Source organism: Protopterus annectens, chromosome 9.part0 (assembly GCF_019279795.1).
Source record: "Protopterus annectens isolate FY-2018-M chromosome 9.part0, PAN1.0, whole genome shotgun sequence".
NCBI classification, from domain to species: domain Eukaryota; kingdom Metazoa; phylum Chordata; order Ceratodontiformes; family Protopteridae; genus Protopterus; species Protopterus annectens.
Window position 1 is genome coordinate 1,341,731,039 of NC_056743.1, and position 26,207 is coordinate 1,341,757,245.

A 26,207-nucleotide genomic window follows, 5' to 3' on the forward strand; every position below is an offset into this window, starting at 1 on the left:
TCCTATTGTAATTAAATTTGTATGTAAACTGTAGGAAACCAGTAATGGAATTCAAATACTCAATGAAGGATGTAAGAACTTGTGGAGGTCCATCCCAAATGACAAATATGTCATCCAAAAATCAGCGGTATAAAGAACAGTTTTGTACCTACCATAAATGTAGATGTTCGAGGATCCACATTGCTGCAGTCATAACCTGTGGGTAGTCTGCTGTCCTCGGTCGGCCCGAATACCAAAGTGTTAGGCTGGCGTCGGTCATGGGCGCTCAGAACTGACGTCAGTACGCAGTAGTACTTAAGCGCTTGACCGACGCCATATCCTCAGTCTTTCTTGCCCCAGATGTCAGAAGGCCTAAAAAGGAAAGGCCATAGCCAAAATAGAAATACACAACAACCAACCTAGATAACATAATAAGAAACCCCAACAGAAACACAGCAACCCCAAACTATAGAGGGGAAGGAGGGAGGGTAAATTGGACTGCAGCAATGTGGATCCTCGAACATCTACATTTATGGTAGGTACAAAACTGTACTATGTTCTTCGTCTCACATTGCTGCAGTCATAACCTGTGGGTAGAATCCCAAAGCAAAGGTAAAGGGAGGCTGGCAAACTAAAAAGCATTAGGAGCTGCCAACATGCCCTGCAAAACTGCAGTGGCAAACCCAGCCCTAGACTTAGAATAAAGAGGGAGATGGTAATGTTTAGTAAAAGTGTGCACTGAACTCCAAGTAGCTGCCTCCAAAATATCCTTAGTAGCTACCCCCCTTAGAAAGGCAGTAGATGTGGCGGTAGCCCTAGTGGAATGAGGTCTGATCCCAGCAGGAACATCCTTTCCATGATGAGAATAACAAAAAGCAATACAATGGCCAATCCACTTAGAAATAGTTTGCTTAGAAACAGCCTTCCCCTGTGAACCCAAAGCAAAAGAAATAAATAACTGTTGAGTCTGCCTGAATTCTTTAGTTCTGCTCAAATAATAGCGTAACTGCCTGTGAATATCCAAAGAATGCAAGACTTTTTCCCCCTTATTTTGGGGATCAGCATAAAAAGTAGGCAAATGAATAGACTGGTTTCAGGCCACATTAGAAATAACTTTAGGCATAAAAGTAGGGTTAGTACGCAAGGACACCCTATCCTTATGAAATATCAGGAAGGGTTCAACTGCCATGAGAGCCTGTAATTCAGATACCCTCCTAGCAGACGTAATGGCCAACAAAAAGGCAGTCTTCCAGGACAAAAACTTCAACTCAGATGTAGGTGCTGGTTCAAAAGGAGGTAAAGTAAGCTTTTCCAACACAAAATTGAGATCCCAGGAAGGAGTAGGAGCTCTACGTGGGGGTCTTATGTTCTTTGCCCCTCTAAGAAATTGTTTAAACAAAGGGTGAGAAAATAAAGGAGGGTCACAATCATAGTGAGCAGAAATGGCTGCAGCATGAACTTTCACAGAGGAGAAAGACAAACCCTTGTCTAATAATTCAGTAAGGTACTGTAGTGTGAAACTCAAATTAGGCAATGAAACATCAAAGCTCTTTGCTGTGCTCCAAAGAAAAAATCTCCTCCATTTATCAGCATAAACATTTCTAGTACTAGGCCGTCTGGCTTCCAAAATGACATTCAAAACTTGTTGAGGAAGCTGAGAGCCCCCAGGATCTAAAACAGAATACACCAGGCTGTCAGATGCAGGGACTGTACCCTGACATTGAGAAAATGATTGCTTGCCTTGGACAACAGGTGTGGAATTGGTGGCAAAGGCCAAGGAGGCTCCTGTACTAAACTCCTCAGCAGAGGATACCAGTGCTGTCGTGGCCAATCCGGTGCTATTAGAATCATGCAAGGCTTGTCCTGTCTGACTTTCAAGAGTACCTTGGGAAGGAGAGGCAGAGGAGGAAAAGCATAGACGTGAAGGTTGTTCCAACTGAAAGATAGAGCATCCACTTTCCAAGCTTTTGGGTGAAACATCTTTGTGCAAAATGTTGGCAGTTGGAAATTTAGTGGAGAAGCGAACAGATCTATGTCTGGAGTTCCTCAAGCCACTGTCAACTGTTGGAATACATGAGGATCAAATTTCCACTCGTGGGGATCCACAATTTGTCTGCTCAAAACATCTGATAAGGAGTTCTGTGCTCCTGGCAGAAACCTTGCTTGAAGAGTGATGTGCAAACTCAGAGCAGTCTCCCACAAAATCATAGCTTGTCTGCAAAGAGGGTAAGAATGGGTTCCCCCCTGCTTGTTGATGTACCACATAACTGTTGTGTTGTCTGTTTGAATCAACACGTGTCCTGGTTGAAGTAGATCCTTGAAGGCCATCAGGGCAAATTGCACTGCCAACATCTCCTTCATGTTGATATGCAAATGCTGTAGTCTGGGAGGCCACGTGTCCTGAATCCATTTCCCATTGAAGCGTGCTCCCCAAGCCAGGTCTGAGGCATCCGTCGTTAAGATCTGACTCGCCTCTGGTCGGGTCACAGAGAGTCCCTTGTTTAGGTGACATTCCTGAGCCCACCACAAGAACTCCTTCTGGATGCAAGGTATTATCTGAATGACAGTGTCCAAATCGTGGCAGTGTTGAGTCCATACACTTTTGAGATACCATTGTAGCTTCCTCATATGCAGTTTGGCATTGGGAAGTACCAGAATGCAAGATGCCATGAACCCCAAGGCTTGAAGGACTGTCCTTGCAGTCAGCCTGGACATTAGGGATAATTGCTGAAAGTATAGGTGAAGATTTCTTTGTTTGTCCGGGGTCAAAAAGGCCATCTGAGAGGCTGTATTCAGTCTCACACCCAGAAAGCACATGTCCTGAGAGGGTACTAGACTGGACTTTGTTTCGTTCACAGAATACCCTAGGCACCTTAAAACTGCCATTACATACTGTAGATGTTGAAGTAACTTGACTTTGTCTTGAGCAAGAATCAGGCAATCGTCCAGATAAGGATAAATTTGTATTCCTCTCAGTCTTAAGAAGGCTATCACAGGAACCAGGACCTTTGTGAACACCCTGGGCGCAGTAGATAAGCCAAAGGGCAATGCAGAGAACTGATAATGAAAAGTACCAGCCCGAAAACGCAGGAATCTCCTGCAGCTGGGCCTGATAGGAATGTGAAGATAAGCCTCTTTGAGATCCAGAGTTACCATCCAGTGATCTTTGCCTAGCAGAGGCAGAAGTTGCTGTAAAGTTAACATCTTGAACTTTGGAATGTCTAGGTATGTATTGAGAATGGACAAATCCAGAATTGACCTCCAAGTGTTTCCTTTCTTTGGTACAAGGAATAGGCGAGAATAAAACCCTAGGCCTACTTCTGACGGAGGTACCACCTGGATCGCCCCCATTTGTAAAAGTAAAGAAATCTGTTTGTGAGCCTCCAGCCTTTGCTGAGGAGGTACACCTGGCATGCGTTTGAAAGGAGGCAAGGTGTGAAAATAAAACCTCTAGCCTTGATTTATAATGTCCAGCACCCATTTGTCCTGGGTGACCAAAAGCCAATTTTGTTTGGAAAGTGCCAACTTTCCTCCTAGAGGAGCTGCCAGACAGGAAGAGTCTGGCAGCTGGAGATACAGGTCATTGGGTCTGTTTACGAAAAGGCTGACCCCTGCCCTCACCAGAAGATTGTGCAGGAGAACTCCAAGTCCTAGGTCTGAAAGAACCTTGAGCATGAGCCCTGCCCCTACCACGTCTAGACCTGCCCTTAGACTGAAAATCGGAAGAAGGGTAAGACCATCCTTTTGCAGGCCAATTCCTGCTAAACTTAGGGGGCTGCACTTGCAAAATTTCCTTAACCGTCTGCATGGACTTAGCTTTGTCTTCCATTTTTTTCAAAACTGACTCCACAGGAGAACCAAAAAGAACTTCAGATTGAAGAGGAGCAGCCAAAATTCGAGCTTTAACATGCTCTGACAAATTCTGATCCTTAAGCCAGGCATGCCTACGAATAACTGAACCAGTGGCAGCCACCCTGGAAGAAGCCTGAAGAGCATCGAAGCCACACTGCAAGGAATGCTTACCAACCTGATCTGAGGCATGAACTAAGTCCTGCAATTCCTTACACTCTATACCCTCAGCTAAAGCATCTACCTTAGATTTCAACTGACCTAACAGAAAGTTCTGATACTTCAGCATATGAAACTGGCAATTTAAAGCCCTCATAGCTAGCGTGGAGGAGGTATACACTTTTTTACCCCACCTATCCAAAGCCCTAGAATCTTTATCCAGAGGTACCGGATTCTTAACTACAGAAGCCCTGACACCCTTAGGTCCTTGACTAATAGTTTCCGGGTCAGCCCTAGGACTCTTATACAAATATTTATGAGCCTCTGGAACTCTGTAATACCTGTCTGGCTTGACAGGGGCAGGGGGTAAAGAATCAGGATTAAGGGAAGCTTCAGAAAAAACATCCTGAACAACATCTAAAACAGGGGGAATAGCCAAAGGTCTATGTTGTGGCATAAACAAAAATTCCCTAAGCCTCATACGAGAATCAGAAAAATCCTGACCTTCCCACTTGAAATGCTCCCTCATGGAGTGCAGGGTTTCAGAAAAGGAAAAATCCTCTGGAGGAAAAGCAGAAGGACAGGAATCCTCTGCATCCGAATCAGAATAGGGAGGATAATCCTGAATGTCAACAGCTGAAGACTCAGAGTAATCTGAGGAATGCTCCAATCCCTCCACATCTGTCTCCATCCTAGGCCTCTTGTCTGGAGGGGGCATAGAACCCCTGATTAAAGTAATCAAATCCTCTGCCATTTTCAACATATGTTTTTTAGGAACAGAGCCCGAAGAACTAGGGCTGATGCCTGTACCAGAAAGACCAGGTCTAGCTTTAGCAGGGCCCTTAGTGACAGAAGTAGAAGGCCTAATAACCTTTTGTAATGATGGAACTACAGAAACTTGAGAAGCCCCCTCGGCCTGACCTAACTCCTGAGAGGCCAATTCCTGTAAAATTAAAGGTTCCCCCTGTGATTCAGCCGAGACCTCGGCTGGATCCACAGATTCAACCGTAGTTTCCATAGAACCGGCGTCCGCAACGGACGACTCATCCTGTTTAGACTTTAATGATTTATCTTTTCGCTTCTTAGCGGTAGCGGGCGTCGGAGGATCCGACGGCATGTTGTAGTTACACCGCTTACCGAAAACAAGCCTAGCACAATCTAATCTGCGTTTAATGGTGCGCTTATTAAATCTAGCGCAAAAGCGACACCCGACTACGTCGTGCTCAGGCCCCAAGCAAGGAATACAGAGAGAGTGATAGTCCCTATGAGGTATCTGTTTCCCACAAGAAATACAATTATTAACTTTTTCTGACATCCAGATTAACTGAGGCAAGAAAAGACAAAAATATTCCCCAACGGGGTACTTAGCCCAACTTGGTCTTCGGTCTGAAACTCGAAAAACGAAAATTTCAGGGCCGACGGCACTTGCAAACGCTGCTTCTGCTTCGGACCATGCGGCAAGAAAGACTGAGGATATGGCGTCGGTCATGCGCTTAAGTACTACTGCGTACTGACGTCAGTTCTGAGTGCCCATGACCAACGCCAGCCTAACACTTTGGTATTCGGCCACAGGTTATGACTGCAGCAATGTGAGACGAAGAACATCAATGTGTTTCCAGTAAATAGAACCAAACACATAAGTAGTCTCCCACTTTAGGAGAACCAAATTAGCATATATGGGGGCACACACTGCCCCCATCGCTACGCCTCTAACTTGTTTGAAGATCTCACCCTCAAAATAAATGAAATTGTTCACCAAAACTATTCTCATAAGCTCCACCAAGACGTCTACATCCATGCTTAGAGAAGCACTCTTCTCATTCGGTAGTGCGTAGAACATTTCCAAGCCTTCCTCAACTGGTATTCATGAAGATAGGTCTACCACATCAATGGTGATGAAACAAATTTCATCCCAGTGTATTTCTGTTTTTAAACTGTGTAGAAAATCCCAAGAATCCCTTAAAAGTTGTTTGTAATCTTTAATTAAATGTTTCAAGGAATGGTCTAGGAAGGTGGCTATGGGGTAAGTTTTCGACTGTTCCCAAGAAAGAATAGGTCTATAGGGTGGGTTGGGGACACACACATGCATCTTGGAGATTCCGAAAAATGAAGCTATCCTTGGTTTCTTCATCTGCAGTATCCCCCCCACCCTCTGCTCTAACCTATTCTCCGACATTAATTCTACTATTGCTAAGTCCACCTTCCTGTATGAAATGTTAATCTCATTGATGGATACTGGTACATATGTACTGGTGTCGTTCAAGATTTCAAACATTTTACTTGAATAGTCCAGGGCATTAACTATAATCATTCCTCCCCTTTGTCTGGTCTCATAATGCGAACTTCTCTGTCCATCATCAACTCTTCCAGAATTTCTTTTTCTTTAACAGTTAAATTGGATTGGTATCCATTTTTTTCCTATTGTGGCTATTGTTACTTAAAGCGTACAAGTCAGATGTACATACTGCTTCAAAAACTTGTAATGCCGGCTGAAGGGGTGGGTTGTAAATATTAGCTTGCCTAAAAGAGTCCATCTCCCCCTGTTGTTGTTAATCAAACATTAAAGCAAAATTTAGTTTTCTAATGAACTGTTTTAATTCTATAAATGTGTCACAAACATCAGTGCCCTTAGTTGGTACAAACTTAATGCATTTAATGACATTTTTGATGAATGCGGATTTAAAATGATGTCATTCATGGTGAAGTTTTCTAAAAAAAAAAAAAAAAAAGTGGAAATTTTATTAAGGGATGCTGAGAGGTTAAATAAAGTAATTAGAAACGATTTGTTGTTTGAATTTTAGAAAGATGTTTATGAACATTCATTTATATGTGTGGACAGAAAACTTGAGGATGTTTTTAAAAGAAAACAGAAGGTCATTTAGAGACGTAAAACAATACAAGGCAACAAGGCATCCATCTTTAGAGGTAGATTATGTAAAAACAATGTTCATGAAACCTTACATACTAATGGAGTTGACTTTTTGAATAGAAAACAAAGTGAGGGACAAACAAACACAGAAATGGAGGGTAGCAATACATGTGACCTACATGAAAGTAATAACACTACTGATTCAGTTTTTGAATTGAAAACACCAAACCCCTAGACCCTAAAGTAGGCCTAGATCACACCACACACTCAGCTGGGGGAGATGAAGAGGATGTGAATGAGCAGGATTTTTCAACAGGGAAAGGAAAAGGAAAAAATCAAGGGAAGACCAAAAAGAAAGGGAAAGTATAACAATGAGTGATGATGGTGTAACTTTGTCATACAACGGCTTTAATATATTTAATTTAAGTGGGATAGAAATTAAGCTAGAACACTTTCAATTATTTGAGAAAGGTTTTAAGTTTGTACCAACTAAGGGCATTGATGTTTGTGACACACTTAAAGAATTAAAACAGTCCATTAGAAAACTAAATTTTGCTTTAATGTTTGATCAACAACAACAGGGGGGGGGGGGATAGACTCTTTTAGGCAAGCTAGTATTTACAACCCACCCCTTCATCCGGCATTACACGTTTTTGAAGCAGTATCTACATGTGATTTATACGCTTTAAGTGACAATAGCCACAATAGGAAAAAAATGGATACAAATCCAATTTAACTGTTAAAAAGAAATTCTGGAAGAGTTAATGATGGACAAAAGTTCGCATTATGAGACCAGACAAAGGGGGAGGAATGGTTATAGTTAATGCCCTGGATTATTCAAGTAAAATGTTTGAAATCTTGAACGACACCAGTACATATGTACCAGTATCCATCAATGAGACTAACATTTCATACAGGAAGGTGGACTTAGCAATAGTAGAATTAATGTTGGAGAATAGGTTAGAGCAGAGGGTGGGGGGATACTGCAGATGAAGAAACCAAGGATAGCTTCATTTTTCGGTATCTCCAAGATCCATAGGAGTGTCACCAACCCACCCTATAGACCTATTGTTTCTGAGGAACAGTCGAAAACTTATCCCATAGCCACCTTCCTAGACCATTCCTTGAAACATTTAATTAAAGATTACAAACACCTTTTAAGGGACTCTTGGGATTTTTTACACAGTTCAAAAACAGAAATACAGGGGATGAAATTTGTTTCATCACCATTGATGTGGTAGACCTATTTTCATGCATACCAGTTGAGGAAGGCATAGAAATGTTCTATGCACTGCTGAATGAGAAGAGTGCTTCTCTAAGAGTGGATGCAGACGTCTTGGTGGAGCTTATGAGAATAGTTTTAGAGAAAAATTTAATTTATTTTGAGGGGGAGACCTTCAAACAAATTAGAGGCATAGCGATGGGGGCAGTATGTGCCCCCATATATGCTAATTTGGTTCTCCTAAAGTGGGAGACTACTTATGTGTTTGGTTCTATTTACTGGAAACACATTGTTATACCACCGCTTTTTGGATGACATATTTATCATTTGGGATGGACCTACGGAAGTTCTTACATCCTTCATTGAGTATCTGAATTCCACTACTGGTTTCCTGCAGTTTACATCCAAATTTAATTACAGTAAGATAGACTACTTAGAAGTTAGGTTAGAGAAACTTGATGGATATCTGAAATTCAATATACATCGTAAAGATACATTTACCAATTCCTACTTACCATACAGTAGTGCACACCCGTGGAAACAGAAAAGGAATATAGTAAAAGGTCAGATGGGCAGGGCCACCAGAATGACCTCAGAGAAAAATGAACTTATATGTGAAATTGAATTGATATCAAGTTTCTTTAGGGCTATAGGATACCCGAACAACTTAATTGAGAAAGTGGCTAAGGAAGTGGTGGAAGGATGGGGTGCAAAATACACCCCTGTGTTAGGGGATAGTCAGTACAACCCCGAGAAGTAACACATCATTGGACAAGGTTGCAGCAGAGCATTAGTGATACAATACAATAATAGTTCAAAAGAAATAAAAAGTATAGTGGAGAATAATTGGAAAATGCTAAAATTTAACCAAGAGATAGCACATAAATTGGGTGAGGTTCCCCAATTAGCCTTTAAAACAGGAATGAACTTAAAGAAACTGTTTGAGAGAATTAAAAATAACAAAGGTAACCAGGGGACCATAGGAACAAAAAGATGTGGAAGATGTGGTTACTGTAGGTACATTATAGACAAAGACGTTTTGAACAACGGTCTAAATAGTATTATTAAATTTAGGAAAGGAGATTGTATGACAAAAGGTATAGTTTACCTGGCATTGTGTAGAAACTGGCCCAGTTTCAACGTAGGTAAATCAGAGGGGGCATTAAGTAAATGCATATATGAACACACTTATAACATCAGGAAGAAAAATTAAAATAATGCCCTATACAGACATCTTTGTGTTGAACCAGGTCATGCAGGGTTTTGTTTTGGAATTTTGGAACATGTCTTAACAGAACCAAGGGGAGGTGATTGGGAGAACTGGTTGAGTTGTAGTGAGACCTACCGGCAGCTGAAACTAAATGCAACCAATGCCCCGGGTCTTAATGAACATATATCTATAAAACCTTATTTGGTGAAAAAAGCAAATAAGCCATAGGTTTGGTTTAGGTTTACATGCATTGCACAATAAAAATACCATCACAATGTATTCTGGATAAACACATAAAATTGATCATGTAAAATAAAATATACTTGATTATAGTATGCACTGTTGTAACTAAAGGGGAGGATATGTCTCTATTAACACCTTGTTTTTTTTAAAAAAATATTTCTTTAAAGAATCGGTACCTTTTTAGAGGGCAAAGGATATTTAAATGGAAGAATTTCAGTTGTTCTTTTACACTTGGAAAAAGCTTTGCATTTGGGCAGGGAGAAAGTACTTGTATATTTAATTTTACAATAAATCTTTTTTAAGCCATCTTAAGTGTGCCTGGACCGTTTTTCAGTCCGTAGTTTTTGGTAAACGGTTCCTAGAACTTCTTGGTTAATGTATTCTAGACTGTTGGAATGATTAGGAAAGAAAACTGGCAAATCAATAATTTGGTTAAGATTAGTTTCAGTGCAAACCTTAGGTAAAAATGAGGGGTTTGTTCAAAGTGAGACTGTCAGAATGGAAAATCAAGTAAAGAGGTTTAAGGGACAAGGCTTGAAGCTCCGACACTCTGCGGGCAGAAGTAATAGCCACTAAAAAGATAGTCTTCCATGACAAAAATTTGAGGTCACATGAGGAAGCTGGTTCAAATGGAGGAAGAAAGATGCAGGAAAGCATAAAATTTAGATTCCATGGGGAATAGGGAGATTTCATACGTGGTCTGAGATGAAAGGTCCTTCTGAGAAAGGCTTTGGATAATTTGTGTGACATAATATTCAATTTTTCGAATCCAAGATGAAAGTTAGAAATGGCAGCAAGTTGAACACGGACTTTGGCTGCTGCAGCTCCTTTACTGAAGATCATGGTCAAGAACTCTAGTATAGAGGCCATAGGGGCTTTGTAAGGATCAATATTGTTTTTAGAGGCCCATATACATTTTTTTTCCATTTGCTAAGGTATGGCTTCTTCATAGAGGATTTATGAGAGGATAAGAGAATTTGCTTGGTCTCATTGGAAAGGTTATGGAACCTGGCTATGATGGGAATTGCAGCAGCCAAGCTGTCAGCTTCAGGGACTGCAGAGAGGAATGAAGTTCCCCCAATGAGTGTGTCAGATGGTCTGGAACTGGGTCCAGAATCTAAGGGTCCTCCAAAAGATGAAGTCCAAGGAAGGGGAACCAAATCTGACGAGGCCAAGGAGGGGCTATTAGAATGATAGCTCTTCCCAGAGATTTTGCCTTCTGTAGAACCCTGGGTATTCAAAGGGATTGGTAGAAAAGCATAGAGAAGACACGGAGGCCAATTGTGAATGAGTGCACCCCTTGGGGCTTCTCCCGGAGGGGGAATCAGGGCAAAGTAGCTTCTGCATTTCGTGTTCCTGTGACTGGCAAAAAGGTCGCAGCAAGGCTGGCCCCATCTGCGGAATATCCTGTCTGCTATTTCTTTCTTGAGGGACCACTCATGAGGCAACAAAATTGCTCTGCTCAGCTTGTCTTCCATCACGTTGGATTTCCCTGGGATGTGCATTGCTAAAAGAAAGCGCTGGGTGGATATAGCCCACTGCCACACTCTTAGGGCCTCGTGACAAAGGGGTATGACCTGGATCTTCCTTGTTTGTTCAAGTACCAGAATACTGACATGTCGTCTGTCTGAATCGCAATCATACCCAGAGGAAGAGTGTCCTGGAAGTACTGCAACACCAAAAGTACTGCTCTCATCTCTAAGACATTGATATGCACAAGTGTCTCTTGATCGGTCCACGTGCCTTGAGCTGTTCTTCCCTGAAAATGCCTCCCCACCCTATCAGGGAAGCGTCTGTGGTCACTGTGGCCGCTGGTGGGGGTAAAACAAAGGGACGTCCTAACGTGACATGAAGTGAGGTCAACCACCACTGAAGATCCTTTTTGCAGGAGATTGTGATCATTTATCAGGTGAGACATGGGGAGCTCTTGGTAAGACCATTAAGTGAACAACAGCCACTGTAGTATCCGCATGTGCATACGACCCAGCGTTATGGCCAGAATTGCTGCTGCCATCATACCTAACAATTTTAGAACTTCTGATACTGGAGCCTTGTTTTTGGATATCAGAATGTGGACCTGCTGACAGAGTAGTAAGTCTCTTTCTACTGGAAGCCTTAGCGTGGTGGTGGTGGTGGTGTCCAGGTCTGCTACGATAAAGACGATATGCTGCGTTGGCGACAAGGCAGATTTTTCTGAGTTTATTGTAATGCCCAGCTGGCTGCAGAATGACAGAGTGGATTCCCTGGATTGAATGAGTTGATGCCTGGTGGTGGCGGTGAGGAGCCAATCATCTAGGTGCGAAAACACCTGGAATCCTGAATGTTTCAGGTGAGCCGTGACCACTGCCATACATTTGGTGAGCACTCTGGGTGCTGTAGTGAGACCAAAGGGCAGGGCTCGAAACTGGTAATGAATGGCTCCCAGCCAGAAGCACAGATGATCCCTGGATGGCCTGGCCATTTTTATGTGGTAGTACGCCTCCTGGAGATCTATCAAGCACATCCAACTGTCTTTGCCTAAGAAGGGAAGTATCGACTGAAGCATGACCATCAGAAACTTCTCTTTCTTGACAGATTTGCTTAGCCTGCTGAGGTCCAATATAGGTCTCCAGTCCCCTGTCTTTTTTGGAACTAAAAAGAATCTTGAGTAAGTTCTGGATCCTGTCTGGTCTGCTGGGACTGGTTGGATGACTCTTTTTCTTAGCAACGTATGGACCTCTACTGTTGCTTGTTCCCTGTAACTGGGTAGAACGTCCAGGATTTTTATGGTCGGTGGTGGGGGTGTGGTGAATGGAATGAAGGTATCCTCTGGAAAAGATACTTTGTACCCAGTTGTCGTTTGTTATTTTGAGCCAGGCATCTGGGTGCAAAGATAAGCGACCCCGACTGCCTCCAGAGCAGGACAGTCGGGCATCCTTTCAGGAGCGCTGGTAGGGCTTCCCAAAGAAGTGGTCTCTGTCTCCCTGGTTTTGTGGCCCCCCTCTGCCGTGAGGGCAGCGTCTTCCATTATTGCCTCCTCCTCTGCCCCTGGAGGGGGGTTTCACCACGTGTGTCCTGAAAGGCTCCTTGGGCTTTTCAGAACCACATTTTCCCTCCCTTTTGATCCTTGGGGTAGGGTCTGGTAGGGGTGGAAAAATGGACTCTGATGGCAGACAGAGTCTTTCCCTCCTGCTCACACTGGGTCAAAGTTTTCTTAACTTTGGGCCCGAAAAGGGACAAGCCATCAAAAGGGGTATTCACAAAGGATGACTTGAAGGGCTCCATGAAAGAGCACAAATGCACCTAGGAGTGCCGCCTAAGAGCAACTCCTGTACCCGCTGCCCTGCTCATTCCATCAGCTGCATATGAAATGACGCGCATGGACGAGTTAGCAATGGAGTGGAGGGTAGCAAGCTAGGAGGCAACTTTATCTGTAGCTCCTGCAGCTACTGTACCCTGAAGAATATCTCCCAACTCTTTAAGGAGATCAACTTGTAGTCTCGTGAAATGGGTTAAGTAGTTAAGCGAACGGAGAGCAAAAGTTGATGAACTAAACATGCTCTTCCCATATCTATCCTAGAGTCTCTGTTAGGAGGATGGATAGAAGAGGAAGTTTCTGACATTTCCTTTTTGGTGGCTGCCACCACCACCATGGCATCAACTGGTACACCTTTGGTCAAGAAGGATTTATCTTGGGGGGGGTAGATATGAACTTATTAGGCCTCCAAGGAACAGGCTCCATGGTGTCCAGAGAGTCCCACTCCCTTCATGACACCAGCTGCATAAGTTCATCGAAGGGCGGAGACACCCAAGAGGTGGAGGGCTGAGACCTGAAAGCCTTCAGGAGAACAGACTCGTCTTCAGTAGGGTTTGTGGACTGCCAGTCACCCCTCTGCCTAAGGATTTCAAATATCTCTGCAAATGAGATATCCTCGGAGGGGGGACCATGGGGACCCTTATGATTCATCCAAATCATTCATCCAAATCAGTGTCAGATGTTAGGGACTCCTGGGGGGAGTCTAGATGTTTCCTCTTACAAACTCTCTTCCTGGGAACCTCATCAGTGGGAGCTTCTGGTGAGGTCTCGGAAGAGTATGGGCCACCCAATGGGGCTTCATGAGGCTCTGGGTCTCTGCGCTTTGCCAAGATCTGTAAAGCAGAAGCAGACAGAGGAGCTTTAAGGGATGAAGAAGCTGGACCAGAGGTTGAGGATGTCTTAGAAGACATAACTCTCCTCATGGCTTCGAAGGCAGGCATGCTCTGATGTGAAGGGACCAACGGATCCGAGGAAACCATCGATACCCCTGGCACCAGGACAGTGGGCTCCGAGCCCGAGGTTGGAGCTGAGCTCATCTGAGCCAAAGCCCCGAGAGGCAAAGTCGGAACCGACAAGTCAGTTCGTCTATCCTCCCCGGACCCAACTAGAGAGTGTCGGCTCCTAGGGTCCTCGATCGGCGCTGAGGACGTCAGAGTGAACCGAACTGAAGACAGTGGAGCAGGTGTTGGCTCCGAAGGTTCCACAATCAAGACGTCTGACTCCTCTGGCTCCAAAGGACTGTTATGGCTCGGAGAAGGAAGAGTTGTAGTTGGCATAAGGGTCCTTGGCTCTGAAGCCACCTGGGTCGGAGCTGATAATTTTGCAAAGGCCGGTTCCTGTAAAAGCTTCTGCACCACACGATCCACATCCAAATCTAAAAGGCTAACAGAAGACAGAGATGAATGGATCGATGGTACTGACTGAAGTAAAGGAGATTTTGGAATTTCGGATACCGGTTCCAAAACTGGGGACAGGCTCCGAAAAGAAAAGACAGCTGGCTCTGAGACCTGTGGAGCCAATGTCAGAAGACTTTTTTGATTCCATGGAAGTCTTGGAAGACTTTGAGGATTTACTAGATCCATCCTGGTCACTCAAAGCCTCCTGGAAAGTAGGTTTCAATAAACCCCTATCAATGAGTTTCCTCTTTCTCACTTCGAGAACCCGAGAAGAAAAGGAATGGCATATAGAGCAAGTTTCTTGCAAGTGTATTGCACCTAAGCAATAAACGCAATTGACATGGTTGTCAGTGACCGACATCTTCTGACCACATTTAGGGCATTTTTTAAACCCTGACTTTGAGTGTTTTTCCTTGTCATTAGCCATGACAGAAAATGTGGACACACCCAACAAGAATCAAATACAAGAATAAGCCTTCTAATAAAAAAAACAGACTAAATATAAGTACACAAGCCCTTCAAACTAAGGCTAACAACAATCAAATATATGAATAAACCTTCTAATAAAAAACAGGCTAAATATAAGCACACAAGCCGTTCAACTAAGGCTAACAAATCACACACACACACACACACACACACACACACACACACACACACACACACACTATTTAACTAAACAGATAATTAGTGATAAATTCACTACATACAAATAACCAATCTATACACTGCTAAAGTTAACTATAAAGCTGTGACAAAGGTCACTTTCTAAGCACACAATACTAATTCTAAGAAAAGGGGTGACAGGAAGTCACTATTTAAACAAATTTTTAGTCAGACTTTAGATAAGCCTAAGAAAAAAAAAACAAGGACAACTATTAAGCTATGAAAAACGCACACAAGGGAAAGGGGAACTACAGATAAAGCTGTAAGAGCTTAACTAACTAATTACCTAACTATATTATGAAGAAATTATCGACAATATTTTGAAATATAATAATAGTAAGGTTTTTACTGGCCCGAGCTAGTGAGAACCTCCGATCTGTTGCAGTGGCAAACTAGATCTGAGGTAACACTAGGTGCATCATGGGATAGGGACCTGGCCTCGAGCTATTTAAAAACCTCGAGCTTTATAGTAGGCCAACTCCATCAGTAAGAATGAACGGCGAGATAGAACAACTTCACATTTAAAGTTTTGGAATGACCCAGCTAGAGCCCATACTTAAATCCAACAGAAAATCTGTGGGGTGACCTGAAGAAGGCTATGCACAAGAGATGCCCTCGCAATCTGACAGATTTCAAGCGCTTTTGCAAGGAAGAGTTGGCAAATATTGCCAAGTCAAGATGTGCCATGCTGACAGACTCCTACCCAAGAAGACTGAAAGTTGTAATTAAATAGAAAGGTGCTTCAACAAAGTATTAGTTTAAGGGTGTGCACACTTATGCATCCAACTTATTGTACGTTTTTTATTTTTTATATTTTTTCCCTTAACAGATTTGTTTGTTTTTCAACTAAATTGTACAGGTTATAGGTCACATTAAAGGTAGGAAAAGTTTTGAAATGATTTATTGTGGTCTCATTTTTTTTATATCACGAAAACCAGACATTTTAACAGGGGTGTGTAAACTTTTTATATCCACTGTATATAAATGTATTTTATTATTATTATTATTTTTTAATAAACAAGGGAGAAAAAGAAAGTTCTTTAATTTAAATGGACTCCCATTAGAAGCAGTAAACAAGGGCAGTCCTCTAAATTAAACGGACTCTCCTACTGAAAAGACAAAGAGGGAAGGGGGACGGCCCTCTAAGTTAAATGGGCCGCCAGGAGCCCTCTAACTTAAACAAGCTATCTTTCAAGGATATAACAAGGGGGAAAGGGATAGGTTAACAACAAAAATACACCAAGCCTAATGAAAAAACGACAGCCCAAACGCAAACAGATAAACAGCCAAGAAGCAGACTAAATTACACTACAGGAACTAATTATAAAGAACGATATGACATTTTAATTGTCAGAAAGAGAAAAATATTTATAATGTAAAAATAAGTCACTTAGCCAGTAGCCAGTGATGAAGTCACCCGATTTGCTTGAGCAGCAAACGAGATCTGGGTAATCTTCTCTGAGCATCATGGGATAGGGTATAGCCACGAGCCAGTGGAAGCTCTTGAGCTTTTAAATTGGGCGGAGTCGGAACAGATTCTCAGTTCCAAACACAACCAGCATAGAATGAAGTCAAGATAGGACAACATAACATTTGATGTTTGTTTAATGGGATAGTCCAGCTGGGCAGATGCCCATTTCCAGTGGAGGACCGGGGGAAGCCCCAACAGATACAAAAGAAAATGAAACAAAGCATATGATAAAACTTATAGAGCAGGTGTAAGTACAAAGGAACACAAATTGTACATAAAAAGTTAGAGAAAATGCATATTACTGGTAAAACATTTAAAAACAATGGATAATACAGGATTTGCTGAGAGTGATGTACAACTGATTTATTTATTGAGGTAGATGCAACAATTTATAGTATACAATAAACACTGTCTAAGGTATTGTTGAAGAGTTCACGAACCAGGAGGACAATTAGGATGAGTGTAAGTGGCTTATACAGAGAGTCTAGAGGGAGAAAGTAGGACAGAGCTATGAGGAAGTAATAAGTGAGATGAGTTAGGATAACATCAGGTAGACTGAATAAAAATCTACAAAGGAGGTAGTAGAGGTATAAGAAAGAGAAATTTACAGTGCGGGAGGGATAAATAATCAGCCAGGAGTGAGCCAAGAGCAGAGCCAAGAGTTAGACAGGTAAGACTTGGGAAGTATTTTGAACTGTGAAGGATTAGTAGTGTTTAGAATGTGCTAGGGGTTGAGCTCCAAGTCCTGGAAATATGACTGGAGTACAGAGAATCTACAGAACTGTGAGCTTTTGTGACGTGCAACAGAAATTTGTCAGAAGATCTCAGGTGTCTTTTATTAAACTGAGGTTGAAGTACATTACGGAGTGCTGGACACATGTGAGGTTGATACACAATGGCATGGGCCATTGTAAGTTGGGTGAATGTTAGAAGATTGGGTAACTCAAGCCAGTTTAGTTGGCGTAAAGCAGTGCAGTGATGAGATCTATATGGGGAGTTGGTAGCAAATCTGTCAATCTTATCGTAGCAGGCATTTAGCTTTGTTAGGTCTGTTTTCTTCAGGTTGGTGAAGATAAGACAGGCATAAAGAAGAGTAGAGAGTAGGTGAATCCTGGTAATAGATTGTCTTGTGGAGTCAGTGAGCTACGATTTAGTTCTGTAAAGAGAACCTAGTTTCATATGAACTATGGTATGATCAGGGACAAATGTTTATCAAATTCCATGTTATTATCAATTGTGACACAGAGTAGCTTAGTATGTGCTACAGGTTCTATTTTGGTATTATTAGAGGAATATATTAGAAAGGGGACAGGAGGTCTGAGGTTTTGTTATTTGAAAAAAATTATTAGTTTAGTTTTATTGGAATTAAGAATTAACTGAGAGTTAAAAAAGAGCCAAGATTCTACCGCTGAGAAGGAAAGCTGGGTTATTTCCTGGAGTTGAGAGAGTGAAGGGGCTGCACAGATGACTGTGGAGTCATCTGCATACTGTTTGATTTGGACAAAGCAGGTAGCAGTATGGAGCTTATTGGTGAGGATGCGAAATAGGAGTGGACCTAGGGGTGACCCTTGTGGAAAGCCAAATGTAACACGTAGAGAGGAGAAATCACGTTGTCATTTTACAGCTTGTTGTTGGTCAGATAAGTAGTCATGGAACCATGCAAGGGCAGAATGGCTTAGTTTAAGAGATAAGAGTTCATTGAGGAGTTTTGATGGGAGACTGTACAAAATGCTTTGGACATGTCTAGGAATATGGAGGAAACTAGTTGACCATTATTTCTGAATGGGTTAAAATAGTGTTTGCGAAACATCAGAGAACTGTAGTGGTACTATGGTTGGGTCAGAAGCCATGTTGGTAACTGGTTAACAGGTTTTTGGAAAGTAAATAATTCATGACCTGGGAATGGATACATTGTTTTCTAAAATTTTGGATAGAGGAGATAAGATTGCAATTGGTCTGAAGTTAAAAAGGTCTGTACATGTCCCACCTTTATGTAGTGGTGTGATACAGGACATTTTCCAGACTTTGGGAACATGCTCTTATATTACGGAACAACTGATCAAAATAGAGACCAGAAGAGAAAGCATCAGCAGATAACTTGAAACATTCAAAAGGTAGATTATGAGCAGCAAGGGAATTATTTTTAAGTTTATTGAGAATTATTTTATGGTGCTGAAGACAAAGGCACTGGATGTTTCCTTTGGACCTTTGGGAATGGTTAGAGGAGTATTGCTGTTGGATATGATAACCTATAATTTGGGGCTGGATGAAACAAATAACACTGGATCCAGTTATTTTAACAACTTTCTAAGTTAATGAAAGCATTTTTAAAAACTGTCCTCATTTTGGGCCCATGTCCTCGATACTTGTGCTAAGAGGTTGAGAGGTATGAGTGTCGTATTCAAAAGTCCCCTTATGCAAACTGGAAGGTAACTGCACCTCATACCATTTTTAGGTTCTTTTGTTCTACTTCTGGAGGACATTCAAATTTCTTATTGCTACTGTTGTCTCTTGCCAACAACCTCTAATTAGCACATGCCTTATTTTTCTATCAACTCCTATTCAACTACAATAAAACTCACATTAAACAGGTCATCTCTTTACCAACTTGGACACTTTCATCTGACTTTACTGAAGACTTTTCCAGAATAACAGACTCAATGAGTTTAGTAAAAATGCATACATAAGCTAGCAAAATCATGTACATTTAATATCCAGTAAGATCACTGACCCAATTAATACATTATTTTTTCTTAAAACTACAGTGAAGAGTAATACAGAAGCTCAAGAAAACATATTTCACACCTCTCAATTTTTAAAATACATTTTATACTAAAATGTTTATTAAGCTCTGGTAAACATGTTGCCTCTAAAGTGAAATACCAAAAAACCTATCTTACATGTAACATACTATCAAAAGCTCTGCCTCTTAAATCCATTTGAAGCTGTTCAATGCAAAACACACACACTTTTTTATGTATGACAACATAATTGCGCTCATAAATACACCATCATTTCCAATGCAAACACCAGCTACACAGATAAATCTTACAAAATGTATAAACTTTGATCATTTTTATGCTAGTAAGTCAACAGAAATTTTCACAGGCTCGTGTAATAATGTGCAAACAAAGTTCCTAAGAGCACAACTTTTTTTTTTTACTTTATTTTTTTAAACAAGGTGGGAAGACAGTCCCCTACTTGGAACAACAAAAGACTTCTTTTAAAGGGACATTTTTTTTTTGTTAAGCAAAGGCTCAAACTTCTCAGCAAAAACATTTAGAACAAACCAAATAAATTCTTACATCATTGAGAAATTTACCATCATTAAGGGATTGACCAGAGTTAAGAGTAGGTAGCGAAAGTATAGACATGGTGTAAGACGACTTTCCTAATATTTGCAGAAGTGAAATGTCGACAGCAGTGTTTGGGTAAGACTTACCTCTAGCACAGACAAAACAAAATCCTACGTTAATGGTAGCTGTAGAATGACTGCTTTTCTTTGAGTGGTTGCTACAAATGATAATATGAGGTGTTACAGGCTGGCTTCCTGCAGCCACACAACCATCTCCAGCATGATAGGCAAGAGGGCAACGTAAACAACGCATCATGCGACCTAATCAATAAAGAAAAACAACCACCATTAAATTAAACCGAGCATCAACTAATATGTTACTTAAAAACTTTACTCTGCATTAAACTTTCACCAGAATGTATGTAGTTTCATTTATTCCTACTCCTACTCAGCTGCAACAGTGAAAGTGGCATCCGTAGTTCTCAGATTTTCATTGTCTCTTCTATATAAAGTACCATACAATTTGGAAATACTGCATCACACATGCCACTATATCAACCTATCTATGAATTTTACAGCTGGTAATACTATATCGTTGGAGCTTTTGTCCCAGGCCTTCCCTGTGACTGAGTATGAAGACTGAATAAAAATACATTCTTTAAGTAAATATGCAGCAATCTGTTCAAAAGAAATGTAAATCAGCCATAGTGACAAAACTCACTTCCAACCTCATCTCCTTGACAAAACTGCTTTTGTTTCTACTTTGTTCTGCTGTACTTTACCCCCTAGAAGGGTATCCTCTACTCCACATTTACTCCTACATATACTGTACTAGTGAATTTACCTGTTTATTATTCATTAATCCTGATTAGTGATGTGATAGGCAGTTCAATGGTTATGATCGTTTCATCAGACAGTGATGCAGGTAGCTGCTGCCTACATCTCAGAATACTGCCTCAATTCACTAAGATCTATGCAGACTAAACATGTGACAATTCAAACAATTCACCTTCATGGTCTATCCAAATGATTTACCCTTCAGTTGATCGACTAATATGAATGTCGACATCCTGAAGGTACCCCACTCTACATTGAAAATGAAAAACTTGACTTCTTAGTACGCATTTTCTGAGGCTGCTTCTTAGCTAATGCAAATATTACTTTAAAAAAATTTAAATCTACTATCTCTAAGATCATACAATCCCCTGTGAAAAGGAATACTCCCATACCTGGGGAATGTCACTTGCACATACCTGTCAACTATCTGTATAGCTGACCAAATGCAGTCGATTAAACAGATGTTGACCAAACCCAATGGAACCCATGCACATACACTCAACAGTAAAAAAAAAAAAATAAAAAAAAAAAAATAGTAACTGTCTACAACAAATCGTAACTTGTCTGCCTACAAGAGTCAAGCAAGAAAATCAGTAAAGAGCTAAAAACACCATTAAGAAAGTTAAAGCCAAGCACAGACTGAAAACAGCAGCAGAATACAAGGATGACTACAAAATGTTCCTCAGCTATGTCAGGAAACTAGGAAACAGCATCTGACAATGCTATGAGGTAATACACAACAATGTCAACTCCGACCCAAAGGATATTGCTAACATACTAGAAGATAAATTCAGTGCTAATTTCACATCAGCTACAATCACAGAAATTCCACAAAAACTGAGTCCCAACCTCGCCCAAGGATTACCATCAATCAAATCATAGCTTACCTTCTCCAAAGCCAAACACACCACATGCACGGACCCAGATAATATTCCTGGATGTATAGTCAGTAGTGTCAAATGTACACTATCACAGCCTCTCTTAAATCTTTTTCAGTTGAAGCCCAGATGCTGGATATGCTCCTGAAGTGTGGAAAAAAAGCCACTGTAATGCCCTTACACAAAGGCAGCCCCATTTCTAACACCAGTAATTACAGACCCAATAGCTTCACTAGTCTAATTTGCAAAGCCAGAATTTGCACCATATCATACTTTAAAAATATACATACTAAAAACGTTATTGCTGTGGACCCTCAAAAATTTGGCTTCCTCAAAAGAAGATCATGTCTACTAAACCTAGTAACTTCAATGAAAGGATCACGGAAGCTGTAGATGATGGCATACCTCACTATGGTTAAAGCGGATACCTCATTGCTGGTACTGTCAACAAACTCAAAGGCAGAAGCATGAACCCTACATTGTAAGATGGACCACAAACTGGTTACCAGACAAAAAGCTTATGGTCAAAGTAGCTGGAACCACTTCAGACAGTAATTAATTGAACAATGGTGTCCCTCAGGGCAATGTGCTGGGACGACTCCTGTTTGGCATCATTTCTGATCTTAAAACCAACAACTCAGACCTATGACTAACATAATTTTCTGATGTTTGCAAACTAGGCGCTGTTCTCACAACTTTCTTATACTATTTCACAGCAGGTTGGTCTAGACATTGCAAATTAATCAATGTAAAGAATATTGGCTAAATGCTAAAAATACAGTATGTAAAGTTCAGAAAACAAAGCTGCTTCATGAACATAGTATAAATGGAGGCACTCTTGTTACCTTCACTGAAGTTATCCTGTCCTTCTGACCACCACAATACAACAGTACTCAGACAATGCTTCATTCTGGCCCAACAAATAATTAAAGGCATCTTGTATAGATCAAAAGAAATAACTGGGGATATCCTGTATGGCACCCTACATTTAACAGCTTTTTAATGAACCTCCCCACTACTGGACCGATAACCATTAAAAGTAGTGGCAATATCTATGGGAATTAGGTTTTAAGTATATGGAACAATTCTAAACGATGGTCTATATTCCTTCAAAAGAAGTTAAAATTGCAAAAAAAAAAAAAACCTGCTAAGGTGAACAAAATTTGTAGCAGTAGTAAAGCCACAGAGAAGCTTCATGTGGGAGTCACGAACGTTATGTACTCACCATAATGATAAATCTGTGCTGTCTGTTTCCATCCTTTCCTCAACGGATGTCTCTAGGATCTGACTTCAAATCCAGCCACAGCCACTTCCAAGCTTTGGATCCAGTGCTCAAGTTCCTCCCCCACCCACAATCTCTGTGAATAAAATGAACTACCTCAGACTGAGTTTGTCATTTCAAGGAAAGGCAGTGTATATTATAAAATATATTTGTAAGCTATCTTAAGGAAGCAGATGAGTTAACTAGTGGTAATCCATATGAGAAAAAAGAGGCATAAAAAGACAATACCTTCAGGAGCCAGAGCTAGGTCAGTTTAGCTTCAGAAGCCAGAGCTAGGTCAGTTAGATCCATCTCAGAATGGGATTAATTGTTAACAGGCTTCATCACCGCCAAAAGAAAACAAGGAAGAGGACAATAGGAGGAAAGTTGAGGAAAGGACAGAAACAGACAACACAGATCTATCACTATGGTGAGTCATAACTTTCACATCTGATGCTGTCTTTTCTGTCTGTTCCTCAATGGATGGGACAGAGTTTCCAGCTACTTTTGTACTTGGGAGGTCTCATGGATGGATATTCCAGAGGACAGCTGAACTGAAAGAGGCCCTAGATCCAGACTGCACATCCACCTTGTAATGGGAGATGAAGGTATGAACCTTGGACCAGGCAGGTGCAGCATATATGTCATGAATTGGAAGTCTGGATAAAAGGCTGCAGATGAAGCCACAGATCTGGTAGAGCATGTGTTCTGAGTGGAAAGGAAAGGAATTCCATTTTCCCTTATGAACAAATGAAACACACTGAGTCAACCATAAAGAAAGAGTAACAATGAGCTCCCCAAGTAAGGAGAAATGGAGGTGCATGAGACATCTGACAAGAAGTATGAACATGGGAAAGAAAAAGAGATTCAATGTGGTGCAATATTTATGCAAAAGAGAAAGCAAAAAGTACAGTTTTGTACCTACCATAAATGTAGATGTCCGAACTGGATAGCATCTGCAGTCATAACAAGTGGGTTGTCCTGTCGTCAGGCAGCCCTGCAGTCTGCCGGATTCCAAAGTCCGGGTCCGGCTTCGGCTGATGTCGCACTCCACCCGACGTCATCTCTGTTGGTCTTCGGGTATATAAGCATCAGCCGACACCATTTTCCTCAGTGTTTCTTGCCCCAGATGCCAGTAGCCCTCTTGCAGGCTAAAATTTGGATAGATGCCAATGTTTCCAAATAGATAGAGGTAAACACAACAATAAGCATATATGTACATATATACAAACAAATACACCATAAAAGACTCCCCCCCAACAGCTAGCTATTAGGAGGGTAAACACCCTAGGAGTACCACAGAGGGGAAGGAGGGAGGGTAATCCTGACTGCAGATGCTATCCAGTTCGGACATCTACATTTATGGTAGGTACAAAACTGTACTATGTCCTTCATGGATGCATCTGCAGTCATAACAAGTGGGTAGAATACCTTAGCCAACTAGGGAGGGAGGATAAAAGTAGATTATGGTGTGTTTAGGATCCCTTGCAGTACAGCAGTGGCAAACCCTGCTCGGGATCTGGAATATAGAGGCAAATTATAATGCTTGGCAAATGTATGCACGGAGGTCCAAGTAGCCGCCTCAATAATGTCTTTGGTTGCCACTCCTCGTAAGAAGGCTGTGGTAGTGGCTGTTGCCCTTGTAGAATGAGGTCTTATGTTCTGTGGAATTGGTTTTCCATGGAAGGAGTAACAGTATCGTATGCAATTTCCTATCCATTTGGAGATTGTCTGTTTGGAAATAGCTTTTCCTTCCCTTCCTGTTGCATAGGCTACAAAAGTTGGTCAGTCTTTCTGCTATTTTTTGTTCTGTCCAAGTAGTAGCGTAGCTGTCTATGTACATCCAAGGTATGCAGTATTCTTTCCCCTCTGTTTTGTGGGTTGGGAAAGAAGGTAGGTAGGTGGATTGCCTGGTTTAAAGACACTCTGGATACCACCTTGGGCATAAATGTAGGATTAGTCCTCATGGACACTCTATCTTGGTGGAAGATTAGGAAGGGTTGCACTGCCATTAAGGCCTGAAGTTCTGAAACCCTCCTTGCTGAAGTAATTGCTAGTAGGAAAGCAGTTTTCCATGACAGGTGTTGTAGGTCTGCTGTTGCTGCTGGTTCAAAGGGTGATAGTGTCAACTTTTCTAGCACAAAGTTTAAATCCCAAGCTGGTAATGGTGGTTTCCTTGGAGGTTTTACATTCTTGATTCTTCTGAGGAACTGCCTGAGCAAAGGGTGCGAAAAACAGGTGGATCAAAGCTGTATTCTGCTGAAATAGCTGATGCATGTATCTTGATGGAGGAGTAGGACAGGCCTGAATGAAGAAGTTCGCCAGATACTCCAGAATGTTAGGCATATCTATGTTTGACACATCTTTTCCTCTTTCCGTACTCCAAATGACAAACCTTTTCCATTTTCCTGCAGAGTTCCTTCTTCTTGAAGGTCTGCGGCTTCAAGAATAATGTCTTTAACTCTTTGGGAAAGTTCTGGATTAGCTGCTGCTATGTGATGTTCCATGCAGTCAGTTGCAGCGTTTTAGGTTTGGATGTATGATGCTGTAGTTGTTCTGAGTTAACATCAAAGGCATTAGGGTATTGGCCACATATTGTTCGAGACATGCTCTTCAGTAGTGGGTACCAGTGTTGTCTTGGCCAGTTTGGAGCTATCAGGATTATCCTTGGACGTTCTTCCTTGATTTTTAGTAGTACCTTGTGTATCAAAGGAAGAGGTGGGAATGCATATGCTGTTAGGCCTTTCCAGTTGAAGGAGAGTGAGTCCACTTTCCATGCTAGTGGGTGGAATGTCCTTGTGCAGAATTTTTGAGCTGGTGATTGAGAGGTGATGCGAATAGGTCTATCTGTGGCATTCCCCATTTCTTTGAGATGGTCTTGAAGATGTCCGGTGCAGCTTCCATTCGTGGGCATCCGAAGTGGTTCTGCTTAATATGTCTGCTAGAGTATTGTCTTTCCCGGTACAAATATTGCCTGTAACTGAATGTTGTAGCTGAGTGCCAGGGTCCACAGCTCCAAGGTCATTCTGCATAGGGGTATGAATGAGTGCCTCCCTGTTTGTTGATGTACCACATGACTGTGGTGTTGTCTGTCCTTATCATCAACTGGCCCTCTTTGAGAAATGGTTTGAACTTTTGGATTGCCAGTTTTACTGCCAGCATTTCTTTTAGATTGATGTGCAGGTGAAGTTGATCCTGTGTCCACAATCCTTGCACGCATTTGTCCAGCATGTGGGCCCCCATCCTAGGTCTGAAGCGTCTGTTGTGATGGTCTGGCTTGGTTGACATCTGCGAAGGGTAGGCCTGGGTTTGACTGGCATGCCTGAGCCCACCATAGGAACTCCTGTTTTAAGCATGGAATTAGTGGGATTTCTGTTTCTAGACTGTGTCTGTGTTGGGACCATAAATTCTTTAGGTACCACTGTAGTTTCCTCATATGTAGTCTGGCAAATGGGACCAAGATTATGCATGATGCCATGAAGCCCAAGGCCTGCAGAACTTTTCTTGCTGTTAACTTGTTCAGTTTTGTTAGTGCCAAGAAGTAAAGAGGAAGTTCTTTTGTTTTTCTGTAGTCAG

The 26,207-nt window shown here is 41.6% G+C and overlaps 1 protein-coding gene across 1 annotated transcript in view; it reads right to left on the reverse strand.

The window, feature by feature from the left end:
• Positions 1 to 26,207, reverse strand: part of NSD3 (nuclear receptor binding SET domain protein 3) — a 4,286,093-nt gene that overhangs the window by 1,430,942 nt on the left and 2,828,944 nt on the right. The window contains exon 15 of the mRNA XM_044084319.1: positions 19,803 to 19,976. Coding sequence (XP_043940254.1) covers positions 19,803 to 19,976 — 174 coding nt within the window. The remainder of the gene's footprint in view (positions 1 to 19,802; positions 19,977 to 26,207) is intronic.